The sequence below is a fragment of the Gorilla gorilla genome, chromosome 2 (genome assembly GCF_029281585.2).
Source record: "Gorilla gorilla gorilla isolate KB3781 chromosome 2, NHGRI_mGorGor1-v2.1_pri, whole genome shotgun sequence".
NCBI classification, from domain to species: Eukaryota; Metazoa; Chordata; class Mammalia; order Primates; family Hominidae; genus Gorilla; species Gorilla gorilla.
Window position 1 is genome coordinate 178808028 of NC_086017.1, and position 16431 is coordinate 178824458.

Sequence of the window (16431 nt, forward strand, 5' to 3'; positions counted from 1 at the left end):
AATTTGAGATTTTATTTCAAATAAGCATTTCAAGTTAGTCATACCAAAATTTAAAAATGTAGATGAGTAGTTCCTTGGAAGTACTTTTAAGAAAAGAAGAAACAAAACAAATAATTGCTTACTTGATTGTCTGCAGAAACCTCACTCTGTCATTGATCTCATCTGGGATCTTACTGAGAATTTGTTTAAGTGCTCGTGCCTTTTCGTTTAGGTCTTGGAATTCTGGCTCTGGTCGTTCAATCATATACTCTGATAAAATAAATACATAATAAAAAACATCCTGCGACTCTGCCAAATTCATCACATCTAAGAATTTCCAATGTTGGTCAAAGGCAGGTGGGGGCGGTGAAAGGCCAGATAATTAGGAAAGACAAGGTTGCAAAGCAGAATTCATTAGCGTTTGACTTAGTCCAGTAACAACAGCAGGACTCCCTTCAAGTAAAGTATCACAAAAAGAAAGAATAAATATTTTCAATTTGGAACAAAAGGAAATCCCATGAAATCTTAAAAAAAAAAAAAAAAAACAGATTTAAAAGGGAGGCTTAAGTTCAACCGTACTCTGACATTACATTTCCCAAGGAAACCTTAAATTAAATAATGAGTGTCATAACTAATGTAAAGGTAATATCTACTTGCCAACTGGAAAGATTAAAAATTTAAAACCCCTATATTTAATATACATTGCTTCATCATATTAAAACCCCAAATAATCTAATAAAATCTTCTACACATTTTTGAAATCTCACTTAAAAACAAAAACACCAGCACAAATCCAACACACAGGCTGGGATCACAGAACACCAATTTTGGAAAGGAGACTTCACTAGATTCATTGTAGACTTGGAAGCATTACAACTCTACCAATTCATCAATATATTATGGCCTAATGGGCTGCAAATGCTCAACTCTAAATAATGATAAGGGCTTTCTTAAAATCATGGAATCAGTTAAAATACCTGCTTTTTGTTCTTCCTTAATAATTCTGGGAAATTATATGTCCACATTTTTCTAAATTAGTGGGAAAACTGCTACTAAACTTAAGTAAAACCAATGTCTAAATAATTTCAAGTAAAAAAAATAAGAAAAGCAAAAAGGATGGTTATATTGTTCTCTTAAATCTGTGCTTGAAACACAGATGCTGTACTAAAGTTAAAAAAACAACAAAACAAAAACCTCATTACTTTCAAACTGTTGTTTGCTTAAAGTCAACACATTCCAAATAAGCTTATCTTTTAGTAAAACTGAAACTCACCAAACATAAAGGGGGGAAAAATTAAAGCATGCAGCATAAACAAAGTTCAAGTAATTAAATCTCACAAATATAAAAAGCAAGAAAAACCATTTTTCTATTTTATCTACATTAGCTTCCACTATCACTACCACCACCACCACCATCATCATCATAAGTGAAAGGGAGGGAGGGAAAACAGTAGGGAAGGAAGATCCTTTGGTCAAATAATAATGATTTAGAGGAAGTGCTATTTAACAATTGTATAACTTAAACAAGGTTCTTCTGTCTGTTACCTTCTACATCATCAGCTGCCATACGAAGAAGGGACTCCGTGAAGTTAACTTCCACGCTTTTTTTCTCTAAAATTTTCATAATGATGTCTTGTGTGAGACCTGGATTTTCTTTTTCAGCCTATAATGAAGAGAAAACTAGTTTTGAAATACAGATAAGGAATCAACATTTTAAAGCCAAAGTTTAATTGTTTAGAATCTGTTGGGAGCGTCTTACACTGATAACTTTTAAGGGCAGAAATCTTTGTAAAGCAGGTGTCATGATAGCATTCACTAAGGCTTTGTTAGAGCTTGTGCAACCGACTCTTTACTAAGACTAAGGTTCCATTTTCCATTTGAACAGAAAGAACTTAGTATTTTCTACTCTTCTTTATACTCTTTTGCAATTGAACTAATAACAAAGATAGAATTAAGGATTATATATGTTTTAGTAATCTATCAAATGCTATTCTCATTACTTTAAATATCTTGAGAATTTTTTAAGCTTTTTTTAATGTGCTAATACTGCAACTCAAGGATCAAGCAATAACTCATCTGACTAGTGTTTTGCATATTCTTTCCATTTATATTAAGAGAATGCCAGGAAAAACAAAAAAGGATTTATTTTGAAGGTTTTACTGAACCTATATAATAATACCTTTTTTCCCACACAATGATTTTCATTTCCTATTTTATTTCTGTAGCAAGAATATTTCCTTCACTGGTTTCTAGAACATCATGAAACCTTTTACTACCTTTTGAGCTTGTTTCATTGAGTTTGCATTGGTTCTATGTTACTTAGACTCCCCAGGACACTAAAATTTTCTAGCCATTTCAAGACTGGGCATAGAGTTCTGAGTTTACCAAAGCCAGAGTTAATTTTCAGATTTCAGTTTTTCCCAGTAAATTCTGTAATCACACTTGATGTTTGTTTCCTGTAGGATGCCTGCCAATTTTAATCATTATGCTGATGATTTTCTTTCCTTTTTGCCCTAATATTAAACAGCAAAATAGAAACACAATTTATGATCTTAATCAGATGGCAATCTTTTTGTTTCCTTATGTGTCAAGCACACTTAACCTCTGCCTCTTCAATCCCATTGATTATCACTGCAGATACAGTTTTCTTCTCTTCCTATTGCTCTTTCCATTATAACATCTTGTTTCTCATTAGATCTCAAGTATCAAAAACTGAAGGTTGTGGGATGAAATGAGAAAAGAAAATACACGCATTTATCCCAATCTTCGGATCATTTTAAATGCTGTCAGATACTATTCAGGAAAATCATTTTGATAGATGATTAATAACAATAAACTGTGTTTGACTGAATCCTGTTTCTTTTACAGACTATGTTGACTTTTCCTTCCATGGATATATATTTTAAAAAGAATCTACTTTTTAGCCAGGCATGGTGGGGTGTGGCTGTGGTCCCAGCTACTTGGTAGGTTGAGATGGGAGGACTGCTTAAGCCCAGGAGTTCGTGGCTGTAGCGAGCTATGATCATGCCACTGCACTCCAGCCTATGATACAGAATAAGACCTCGTATTAAAAAACAAAACAAAACAAAAAAAACTGTGTTTTTTAAAAAAGGAGTTTCCTTTATAAGATGTTCAAATATGGCTTAAGATGTGTTGTTATAGCATTAATGCGGTGAACTGCCACAAAATTACATATAATGTAGCATTCAGTAACAATACTTTATCTTATCTAGCAATAAATCTTCCTACATAATGAATTATCTTGGTGAGGGGGGAACATTCTCTATGTGCTTGCAGGGGATGGAAAAAGAAAAGCATATCTCTGATTAAGTTATAATAAAGTACTGAAAGGTTAAAATGCTGAAAGTCTGAGAATAAAGTTTTCAATACCAAGCTGGTCTGGGACCCCAAAATGCTAAAGCTAGAGCATTACAAAAGTCTCACAAAGGTCCCTAACTTTCTCAGTTTTCAGTGTCCGTAGTGCCAAAAGATACACCTCACAGTGCTGTTTATTAAATACTTAGGTCTAAACAACTTAATAAGTATAGTGTCCTAACTACTTAGCCTTTAAAAAAATAATACACATAAATTGAAAAAAACAATTTTTACTCTGTTCTTAAATAACTATCGTCACTTATTACTGGGATGTGTGTGCCTACTGGGCACCTCATAATTTCTCAAACACTGGTCTTAGATTGGACCTTGCCCCTCTCATTTCCTCTTGCAGATATATTTTTTTCTGGTACTTCTGTTAGATGATAGCACTGGCCAAAAAGTCCAGCTTCTCAACGATCTAACACCAATGAAAGCAGTGAAGGACAATCCAATATGCTGAATTGCAATCCATCTCAAGCTAGGAGTCCATGCAGTGTCAAACAGATGTTGAGTATCACTGTACACCTTCACAATTTTAAAATACTTCGTGGCACCCCTCTGAATTTGCTATGGGCCACCAGGTACCTCAGTACATAGTTTGGAAGGAGTAGTCTCAGTACCTCCTGGCTAAAAACCTGGTTAAGCTAATTCTTATTTCAAAAGCTTGAATTTACCAAATGGCTCTGACTGACAAAATGAATAAATATGGTCTTAAATCAGAGAGACAATCTACAACTCTTAGGTTTTCCCTCAGAATACAACATGAACCCTGTAGGGTGTCTAATCTTTGTAAAGAATCCAGCTGTAAGAAAAAAATAAACCGAAGGGCAGCAACATACACTTTTGTGGATCAGTGATTCTCAATCTGGAAGACGGACAACCTATCGGAACCTCTCAGAGAGGATAAGGGGGAGAGGGAATCAAGTAGAATAGAGCTGACCCTTGAAGAACTGGTTTTAACTGTTCAGGTCCATTTACATGCAGATATTTTTCAATAAATATATAGGAAAAATTTTTGGAGATCAGCAACAATTTGAAAAAACTTATAGACAAACTGAGTAGCCTATAAGTAGTGAAAAAATAATAAAAACACATGTTATGAATGCATAAAATGTAGTTATCCACTAGTCTATTTTAGTATTTACTATAAAATAGATACAAATTATTAAAAAGTTAAAATTTATCAAAACTCACACGCAAACAGACTGTACATGGTGTTATTTGCAGTTAAAAGAAATATAAACAAATATACAGATGCAATATTAAATCATAACTGCACAAAATTAACTGTAGTACACATGTATATGTAATAATTTTGAAGCCACCTCCTGTTGCTATTGCAGTCAGTTCAAGTATTAGTAAGTATATGACTAAAATGCCATGTGACTCTAATCATCTACACGTGAACAGTTCATCTCTCCAGCAAACTGCACATCCCAGTACAAGTACTACCTCCCAGCCCTCACATATTTTTTTCATCGTGTTTAGTGCAATACTTTAAACATGGAATAATACCATGGGACCCAACAAAGTGCCACTAGTGATGTTGGAAGTGTGCTCAAGAAGCAAAGTCATGACATTACAAGAAGGTGAATTGCATGATACTGAATTGCTCGAATACAGTCTAAGACTCACTGTAAGAAAAAAAAAAGGAAATCCATGAAACGAAGCCATTGCTGCAGCTACATCAGCAGGTACAAAAACCTTGCATGTTTTGTGAAATACCTTTTTGTCTCCTGTTGAAAATGCAGCTTTTATGTTGGTGCAGGATATCTATAAGAAAGGCATACCTATAGACCCTAATATGATTCAAGAAAAAGCAAAGTCATTCTATGACAACTTAAAGCAAAAGGAAAGTCTAAAGCTGAAGAATTTAATGCCAGCCAAGGATAGTTTGATAATTTTAGAAAGAGGTTTTGCTTAAAAAACGTCAAGATAACAGGAGACCCAGATTCTGATGACCAAGAGGCAGCAAATAAGTCCCCACACACCATTAAGAAAATCTTTGAGGAAAAAAATATCTGCCTGAAAAGGTTTTTAATACAGATCAAAGTGCCCTATTCTGAAGGAAAAAATAGCCACAAAGAATATTTATTAGTAAAGCAGAGAAGTGAGCACCAGAATTTAAGGCAGAAAGAGACAGGACAACTCTACTGTTCTGTGCAAATGAAGTCTGGTTTATGATCAGGACTGTCCTTATTTATAATGCTGCTAAACCCTCAAGCCTTGAAGGGAGAAGAAAAACACCAGCTTCCAGTCTTGTGGTTGTACAAGAAGACCTAGACAAAGAGAACCCTTGTTCTAGCCTGGTACCATCAATGCGTTGTTTCTGCAGTTAGAAAGCATCTTGGCAGGAAGGGATGGTCTTCTGAAGTTCTTCTCATTGTCTATATATATCTATAGAGATACCTATATACCTCTATACAGCTAGATCTACAGATATCAGATATATATTGAGATATCAGATATATATACATAGATATCAGAGATATCTACATATACATACACACACATATATATGTATTGTATATTTAATTAGAGACAAGGTCTTCCTATGTTGCCTAGGCTGGTCCTGAACTTCTGGCCTCTGGCCTCACACTTCAGCCTCCCAAAGTGCTAGGATTACAAGGCACGGGCCTCCGCACCTAGCCTTTCTTTTATTATTATTGTTGTTCAAAAAAATTCTTCTGATACTGGATAATGTCCCTTGCTTCCCAGAACCCCATGAGTTCAACACTGAAAGGCATCAAAGTGGCCTACTTGTCCCAAAACACCACACCTCTAAATCAGCCTCTACATCAGGGGATCAAGAACCTTTAAAGCTCATTATACATGGAACCATAAGGCCTCTATGGAAAGGGCTGTCAACAATCCTTGGTAGAAAGAATACCATGAAAGTCTGGAAGAATTACACCATTGATGCTACTGTTGTTATAGAAAAACCCATCGAGCCTAAAACAATAAATTTCTGCTGGAGAAAACTGTGTCCACATGTTGTGCATGACTCCACAGGATTTACAACAGAGCCACGGAAATCATGAAAGAGATTGTAGATATGATTAAAAAAAAAGGTAGAGGATGAAGGGTTTCAAGATATGGATATCAGAGAAATTTAAGAGCTAATAGACAATGAGGAAGAAGACAAAGGAGTGCCAGAAAACAAATGGACATTAGACAATCCAGCAGAAGAGTTCTCTTTATTCAAGGCTGCTTTATGACATGGACCCTTCTCTGATACAAGCACTGAAACTAAAGCAAATGTTGGAAGATTGGTACTGTACAGAAACATTTTTAGAGAAATGACAAAGCAAATAAGTCAGAAATTAAACATATTTCTGTAAAGTTACACTAAGTGTGCCTGCCTCTCTTGCCTCCCCATTCACCTTCTCTACTTCTGACATCCCTGAGCTAGCAAGACCAACCCCTTCTCTTCTTCCTCCTCCTCAGCATATTCAATGTGAAAACGACAAGGATGCAGACCTTATGATGATCCACTTCAACTTAATGAATAATAAATATATTTTCTCTTACGATTTTCTTAATAACACTTTCTTTTCTGTGACTTTAAGAATACAGTATGTAATATATAGGATACACAAAACATATGTTAATCACTGTTTTTGCTACCAGTAAGATGTTCTGGTCAACAGTAGGCTTTTAGTAGTTAAGATTTTTGGAAGTCAAAACTTATACTCAAATCTTCAACTCTGCAGGGGGTCAGCACCTCTAACCTCCACACTGTTCAAAGGTTAACTGTATATACATTAAAATATTCAATAGTATTATCTTGGGAAAAACTATTTTAATCCTCTTTTCCCTCCAAATAACAAAAACCATGATGAAAATTATTGTCGTTGCGGACCAATAATTGGAATTATGAATATAAAAGATTTTATGACTGGTGAGGTTTCTTTCATCTTTTTCAAAAGTTGTAATTTAAAAAATACAAGCCTCTTTACATTTTTAACATGTCCTCCTTCAATTTCACTTGAAATGTAACAAACTAAATGTGATAATTAAAAATACATCAGTGTAAAATTAGTTACTTTGTTTTCTTCCAAAATAAGTAATCTATGCCATGGACAACAAACTTTATCCATGGATCAAACCACATCTATCACGGTCACATAAGTGTACTTAAGTGTTAGATAATTAGCTTATATGTTAGGATGTTACAAGAAAAACCCTCAGGAAATTTATTATTTTATTTTATGAATGTCATTGAAGATACTATCTACTCCTTCGGACAGGGTCTTCTTCTCTCTATTCCTGGCATTAGAAAAGCTGAAATATTGACTTTTCTCTTAGCAATACTACTGTACAGATTACTTTTCCTTCTTCTTTTGGACACAAAGATGCTTAAGATAGCATCATGCCTCCCTAATGACCAAATATGCCATTCCAAAGCCAAACTGACACTCAAAGAAGAAAACAACAATAAAAAAAAAGGAAACGATTATGGTGTTGCTTCATTAACCCAATGATTTGGCAGGATGCAATTTAATGAAGCTACTAAATATATATGTACTCACCTTGAATCACAGAATATTAAATCAAAAAAGCTCTATTCTAACATACATAATGTAGATTATTATGGTAATATGAGATACCTAGTGACATGACTTGTGCTACCAGAAAAGAGTGTTATCAACAAACTTGTGTGACATGGAAGAAATCAAGCTGAATGGGCTTATAGTTTCAACTCCAATTAAAATATAAATGTATTCCACATTTAAACATTAAAATACTTTACCTAAAACACAGGTTATTTAAGCTACTGATGGGAAGGAATACAAAAATAAAAATTAAAGTTTTGGGCACCATAATATATATTTGGGATGGAGGACCAGATAAAAGTTTTATATTAAAGAATGCATTCAACATGTACAGTAAGTCTCTAGAGTAGGGCTGTACAACAGAAATGTAATATCAGCAACAACTATGAGCTACCTATGTAATATTAAGCGGCCACATTTAAAAAAAAGTAAAAAGACACAGGTAAAATTATTTTAATAGTACATCCAAAATATTATTTCAACATGTAATCATTATAAAATATTTATTACTAAGCTAGTTTACTTTCTTTTTCTTATATGAAGTCTTCAAAATCTGTGTGTATTTTAACTTGGAACATATCTTGATCTGACCTAGTCTTATTTTTAAATGCTCAAAAGCAACATGTGGCTAGTGATAACCCACTGAACAGCTCAAGTCTAAAGACAAGGAAAACATTTATTTTGAGTAACTTAACTGTATATCCTCTAAGTATATTTAATTCACCATATTTGAAGGTATTACTTTCCCACTGAAAAACGTTTTTTAGACTCATGTTCTATAATTAAACAATAGAAAGCATACCTTTTCGAGTTACACTTTTACAAATACTTTTAAATTTTTACTTTATTTTGAGACAGGGTCTTGCTCTGTTACCCAGGCTGGATCACAGCGGCATGATCATGTCTCACTGTAACCTCAAACTCCTGGGCTCTAGCAATCCTCCTGCCTCAGCCTCCTGAGTAGCAAGAATGACAGGCACGCACCACCATGCCTGGCTAATATTTTTATTTTCTGTAGATACAGGGTCTTGCTATACTGCCCAGGCTGGTCTTGAGCTCCAGGTTTCAAGTGATCCTCCCACCTCAGCCTCTCAAGGTGTTGGGATGACAGGTATGAGTTACCACGCCCAGCCATATAAGTTTTCAAAAGGTCAAATAATAGGAAAAAAAAACCCTCAAAAATATAATCTACAGCTAAGGAGAGAACACTCTGAAAAACTCAGTTTCAAAAGCACAAAGTGATGAAAAGATGAATGCCAACGAAATAACATTTGTTCTAGTTTATCTTTTGGAAGTGTTTTAAGCTTTATGGAATATAGTAAAACAGGCATAAGATGGCTAAAAAGGCTTTCCCTAAAAGAAAATAAACTGGCAACCATGACATGTACTTACATTTACAAAGAACATACACTTTAATAATCATAGTAAATTATTTGCACCTCACCTTAATGAAAGCGGCTCTCAGTGTCTGGGCTGCAGACAGATTTACTCGTTCTAGCTGCAATAAAAATTTTAAATTATTATGAATATCAACTTTCTTGGAAAAAGCGCATTTCTGAGATTCCATTCTGTAGCAATCACATGAACACATTAAACATTTAATCAACATTCTTGTTAACAATTGTACATCACCGTAATTCTTCAATTAGGCTATCAAAATTTTCAATGAAAAAATATATGTCCTTAATTTTTTATAAAAAAATAAAAGCAACCCATATGCTTTTAATTTTTATATCAAACATGTGAGGTTTATAATTTCAAAAGATTAACATCCTTACTACACACGTTAATTCAGTTTTCCGCGAACCAAAGGCACAGAATTTCATAATTTCATAAAAATAATTCCATTTGTAAAGAGTTAACTGCCAGGCTTAAAAAACCTAGCTTCTGTTAAATTCTGATTTTTTCAGTCCTTAAGGATTGAGCTAGTTAACTCAATAAAACTCAATTGTATATATTTTTTACTTGGGACAATATTAAATTGGAAACAATGTAATCTATATAGATTTTTACCAAGTATAATATTTCTACACAAACCTTATGAACATATATCATATTATGCAATAAAGTCTTCCCTTGAGGCAACAAAAGTGTAAGTTTTGCTTCAGAAATCTCCTGTATGGGATCTCTAACACGTTAAATCAATTTATTTTCTAAACAAGACAGTTACAAATGCCAAGAACCTTGCAACTCCCTACAAATGACTAACTTTAAGCACAAAGCAAAAGCAACAGAATCTGACAAGATAATTTATCTGCCAAAAAACAATGAACCATTTAGCTTAATATTTAACATGACTTCTAACAAATCTTGTAAAATCTAATATTGCCTCAGTAGATAAAAAAGAAGGCATAAACAGCCCAGTAAACAAATGTAGAAAGAAATAACTATATAAGTAGTTCATAATTAACAAAGATATGTTTCCAAAAAATGAAAAAAGTTTCCTACTTTCAAGTAATTAATATAATTATAGTGACTATTACTAAGATTAAAATAACAATATAGCTCATTAGATCTCAAGTTCTTGTTATTCAAGAGAGGCAGGGACAGACATAAAGAATGAATGTTTCTGTTTTGATAGGAACCCATTTCCTTACTTAGGTTTACACCACACTCTGACCTCTTTTAAAAAGGTCTGAGTCAGCTGTGTGCCTTCAAGTATCAGCGTTATTAGTTCATTCTGTATAGCCCTGAATGGTATGTGAAAGGATCCAGACAAGTAAAAGTGCCCAGAAAGTTCATGAAGAGCTAACAAGATTATCTGAGATAGATAACAGCATCTCTAGATTTCTAGACTCATTTTAATTACGTGAACCTTACAAAAAGAATAAGTCACAGGAAGGTCAGACATATACTAAATCAAAAATCTGTGAGCTGAGAAGCACTTCACCAAAATTCTGCTGGGAGTCACTTGGAGATACACTGCAGTCATGCATCGCTTAATGATGGGGATGGATATGTTTTGAGAAAAATGTCATTAGGTGATTTCATCATTATGTGGACATCACAGAGTGTAATGACATAAACCTACAGGGATAGCCTACCACACACCTAGGCTGTATGATACAGCCTACTGTGTCTAGGCTACAAACCTGATGTTTACTGAACTACTATAGGCAACTGTAACACTATGTATTTGTGTATGTAAACATAAAAGAGGTAATGTGTTGCGCTACAATGAACAATGGCTTTAACATCACTTGGTGAGAGGAATTTTTCTGCTCAATTTTGATCTTATGGGACAACCATCATATATGCCATCCATCTACCAATGACTGAAATGTTATGTGCCACATGACTGCATATACCCATAGGCCTTATAATAAAGTCAAAAGGCTTTCTTCCTCACATGGTATTGATATATTCATGGTGTCCAGGACAGTACCAGGCATATATCCATTGTTTGAACTGAATTTAATCTCTTATCCATAAATTTATCTAAACTGTTCTTAAATCTATTTATAATTTCAGCCTGTACTAGTTAGGTAGCAAAATATGTTATCTTCTTCTCCATTTTACAAAGGAAGAAACTCAGTTTGACTCTGAATCCTGTATACAAGCCACTAATGCTACCCTGACTCCCTGTACTCACTCTTCCAGACTGGAGTCCACCCTGTCACTGAATCTCTTCAACCTGGTTCTTTAAGGACTGACATATTCTTGAGTTCCTACCATGTACTTGAGTTCCTACATGTACAACGTGAAGCAGCTATATGAAAAGTGGAGTGACTGCCATCAGTTGAAGCAGAAAGAAGTCTTTATAAACATGGGATTTGAACTGATCTTTAAAAAGTGTGTTCCGGCCTCTTAAAATCATCCTCCTGGAGAGTTCTCCCACTTAGAAGTTTCTTCAGGGTTGCTAACACATGGAATGTAATGATTTCATGTAAATTTAGGAAAGAAAAGAATTTCCACTTTGTTTTCAGTCTCTTTAGAGTCCAGCACTTTCTGAGCTTTAGGGATAACGTCTTTGGCTAGGGTAACTTTAAAGAATAAACACAGTAAGGCTGGGCACGGTGGCTCACGTCTGTAATCCTAGCACTCTGGGAGGCCGAAGCAGGCGGATCACAAGGTCAGGAGATCGAGACCATCCTGGCTAACAAGGTGAAACCCAGTCTCTACTAAAAATACAAAAAAAAATTAGCTGGGCGTGGTGGCAGGTGCCTGTAGTCCCAGCTACTCGGGAGGCTGAGGCAGAATGGTGTGAACCTGGGAGGCAGAGCTTGCGGTGAGCTGAGATCACGCCACTGCACTCCAGCCTGGGCGACAGAGCGAGACTTTGCATCTCAAAAACAAAACAAAACAAAACAAAACAAAAAAACCAGATTAAACACAATAAACTTCTTAGTAGTAACTGACAGTGCATACACTGTATTTTGGGTCCCCTGAAGGAGGAAATTGTGACTGCACCTTGCATTAATGGATACTGCGACAGTGAGAAGCACTGCTTGGGCCTCAATTACACAGTATGTCCATGTAACCAGTAAAAGAGTAAAAGAAAATAAGAGAATCAGAGTGAGAGAAAAGGTATGTAACATACTTCATCTCTCCTAAAAGAGAAGGAAAAGTGCCTCCTGAAGCACATTTGGAGACAATGGATAGGCTGGGTAAGCCTAACAGGAGGTCTTACCTCAACCCCCATTCTGCCTACTGTTTTGTGAACTCCTTCTGTAACTTATTGTTGATAGCCTTTAAGAACACTTACACTTACTATCAACCGCAAACCAGGCAAATTTACTCTGGTCCACTTATAAAAATATTTTAAAAGCTTCCACATAATTCAGATTCCATGGAGAGGACATTTGTTGTTTTGCTCTCTCCAAAAGTATCAGTTTCTTCTACACTTTTCTAGCATCAAGTTTCCTAAAACCATAATTTAAAAAAAAAAAAAGCCATTTAGCCCTTCGGTTACTCAAGTTTTAAAAGACTCCTGCTTTCACACTTTTGTGAAAGCTGTGTGTTTTGTTGTTGTTGTTGTTTGTTTTAAAGGTCAAAATAATTAGATTACCTGGTTTTGAATTGTGTACAAATCTACTTGCTTCCTAAAACTCAGGCAAGATTTGATTTTTCCATGTTCACGCCCCTCTCCCTACCCACAGCGAACAGATTGTTGATCTTATTTCTTAAAAAGAACTAAACTGGGCCAACTTACAAGAATAAAAACTTCAAATACATCTCCTGAAATTCAAATAAAAATGAGGTGAGCCAGGTAAAAGTAAACAAGCTTGCTAGAAAGACAGAAGTAATGGAATCAAGAAGTCACTTATTAGTTTTTGAACTGTCACAGAGAAAGATTTGTCCATGTGAAGTTCAACGCATGCTTCTAAAAGAATCAGTTCTGTGGGCTGCCAAGCTGTCTGGCAAAAAAGGTAAGCAGAACCACCTATTATAAAAATATCCCATTAAAACACTGCCTACAAGTATACAAAACTGTGAAATATATGTGAAAGATTCCTTAACAACAATAACTAACACTTACTATATAACTAGTACTATTTTAAACAATTTACAATACATCAACTTACTTATTTCACAGAGTTGTTGAGATAATGAAGTACACCACTGTTTATCCCCATTTTATAAATAAGGAAACAGATAAGATTAAATAGCTTACTAAGAAGAAGAGCAATAATTCAAACCCAAAATGCTAATTATGATCACTTCCTGATGGTAGGATTGTAGATAAAATCCCTACCTGCATTGTGAAGAATGTTTACTATGCTCAAAGTTTGAGGTCTGGTTTATTTTATCTTAACAGGAAAAAAAAAAAAACTAAGAAGGGAGGCGAAGCAAGATGGCCGAATCAAAGCCTCCACTGATGGTCCCCTCTGCAGGAATACCAATTTTACCAACTACACACAAAAAAGCACTGCCAAAGAACCAAAAATCAAGTGAGCAATCATAGTACCTGGTTTTAATTTCATATTGCTGAAAGAGGCAATAAACAGAGTGGGAAAGACCATCTTGAAACACTGATGCCACCCCTCCCCCATCCCGCAATAGCAGCTGTGTGGCACGGACAAAGAATATGTGCACTTGGGTGGAGAGAGCACAGCAACTGGGAGACTTTGTATTAAACTTAGTGCTGATCAATCACAGTGGAGAGCAAAAGTGTGCTGGGTTCAGCTAGCAGCCACCCACAAAAGGTAGCATTTGGACGTGACACGGTCAGAGGAGAATCGCCGATCCAAGAGGTTGGAAATTGAGTAAGCCTTGCCACCAAGGGCTAAAGTGCTCTAGAGTCTCAGATAAACTTGAAAGGCAGTCTAGGACACAAGGACTGCAATTCCTGGATACGTCTTAGTGTTGTGCTTAGAGCCAGTGGACTAGGATAGCATGCAACCCAAAGACCCACCAGACAGGGTGACCAACGGAATGGATGTGTCACTCCTCCCCCAATCCCAGGCAGCAGAGCTCACAGCAATAAGAGACTCCTTCCTTCTGCTTCAGGATAGGAAGGCAACAAGTAAAGGCAACAGGAGTGTGTCTTTTATCTTGTATACCAGCTCAGTCACAGTAGGATAAGCAACAGGCAGAGTACTGAGACCCCATTCCAGGACCTATCTCCCGGACGACATTTCTAGACACACCCTGGGCCAAAATGGAGCTCACTGCCCTGAAGGGAAGGATCCAATCCTGGCAGGATTCATCGCCTGCTGACTAAAGACCACTAGGGCCCTGAATAAACAACAGCAATACCCAGGTAGTACACTGTAGGCCTTGGCTGAGATTCAGACATGCTGGTTTCAGGTGAAACCCAGCAAATTCCTGGCTCACTGTGGTGGCTATGGTGAGAGACTCCTGCTTGAAAAAAGCAAAAGGAAATATAAAAGGGATTTTGTCTTACATCTTAGGTACCAGTTTGGATCCTGGGGTCCCCGAGTCCAGGCCTAGGCTTTTGGAAAGCATTTCTAGACCTGTCCTGGCCCAGAGAGGAGCCCATTGTCCTGAAGAGTGAAGCTCAGGCTCGGCAGCAATCACCACAGGCTGACTGAAGAGCCCTTGGGTTTTAAGTGAACATCAACCATGGCCTAGCAGAACTCCCCATGTGCCAGTGACCACAGAGAGAGGCTCCTCTGCCTGTAGAAAGGAGAGAGAAGAATGGGAAGAACTTTGTCTTGTGCTTTCAGTGCCAGCTTAGTCACAGTAGGAAAGAACACTAGGTAGATTTCTAAGGTTTTTGACTCTTAATTCCTGGCCCCCAGAGCGCATCTCCAGACCATCTGGGGCCTGGGGAACTTATCATACTGAAGGGAAGGACATAAATCTGGCTGGCTTCACTACTTGCTGATTGTAGAGCCACAGGGCCTTGAGTGAACACAGGCTTTAGCCAGGTAGTGTTTACAGCAGGCCTTGGGTCACACCCAGTGCTGTGCCAGCTTTAGGTCTGACCCAGTGCAATTCCAGAGGTGGTGGCGACAGGGGTGTCACCCCTCCCCCAGCTTCAGGAAGTTCAGCACAGAGAGACAGAAAGAAACTACATTTGTTTGGCAGAAAGTAAGGAAAGAGAACAAGACCCTCTGCCTGGAAATCCAGAGAATTCTTCCAGATCTTGACAGTCAACACCACCAAGGCGGTGGTATCTCTACGAGACTGGAAGAACCACAGCATTATTGAGCTTGGGGCCCAAGTCCCTTCGAACACTTAGAAAGTCTTCCCAAGAAAGATGGGCAAAAACAAGACCAGACTGCAACGACTATAATAAATATCTAACTCTTCAATGACCAGACACCAACGAACATCCAGAAGCATCAAGACCATCCAGAAAAACATGACCTCACCAAACAAACTAAATAAGGCACCAGGGACCAATCCTGGAGAAACACAGATATGTGACTTCTCAGACAGAGAATTCAAAATGACTGTGTTGAGGAAACACAATGAAATTCAAGATAACACAGAGAAAGAATTCAGAATCCTATCAGACAAATTTAACAAAGAGACTGAAATTATTTTGTAAAATCAAGCAGAAATTCTAGAACTGAAAAATATAATTGGCATACTGAAGAATGCATCAACCTCTTAATAGCAGAATGCATCAAGTGAAAGAAATAATTAGTGAGCTTGAAGACAGGCTATTGAAAATGCACAGAGGAGACAAAAGTAAAAATAAGAATTAAACACTCCTACAAGATCTAGAAAATAGTCTCAAAATGGTGAACCTAAGAGTTACTGGCATTAAAGAGGAGGTAGAAAAAGAGATAAGGGTAGAAAGTTTATTCAAAGTGATAGTAACAGAGAACTTCCCAAACCTAGAGAAAGATATCGATATCTAAGTACAAGAAGGTTATAGAACACCAAGAAGATTTAATCCAAAGAAGACTGTGTCGAGGCATTTAATAATCAACCCCCCAAAGGTCAAGGATAAAGGATCCTAAAAGCAGCAAGAGAAAAGAAACAAATAACATATGATGGAGCTCCAATTTGCCTAGCAGAAGACTTTTCAGTGGAAACCTTACAGGCCATGAGAGAGTAGTATGATATATTTAAAATGCTGAAGGAAGAAATTTTTATCCTAGAA

General features: G+C 36.5%; 1 protein-coding gene across 5 annotated transcripts in view; it reads right to left on the reverse strand.

Moving 5' to 3' along the window:
* PDCD10 (programmed cell death 10) overlaps positions 1 to 16431 on the reverse strand; it is a 51094-nt gene that overhangs the window by 11547 nt on the left and 23116 nt on the right. For all 5 annotated transcript variants that reach the window (XM_004037966.5, XM_031009736.3, XM_031009737.2 and 2 more), the window contains 3 exons: positions 9355 to 9408; positions 1525 to 1642; positions 123 to 249 (listed from right to left, as the gene is read on the reverse strand). In XM_004037966.5, coding sequence (XP_004038014.1) covers positions 123 to 249; positions 1525 to 1642; positions 9355 to 9408 — 299 coding nt within the window. The remainder of the gene's footprint in view (positions 1 to 122; positions 250 to 1524; positions 1643 to 9354; positions 9409 to 16431) is intronic.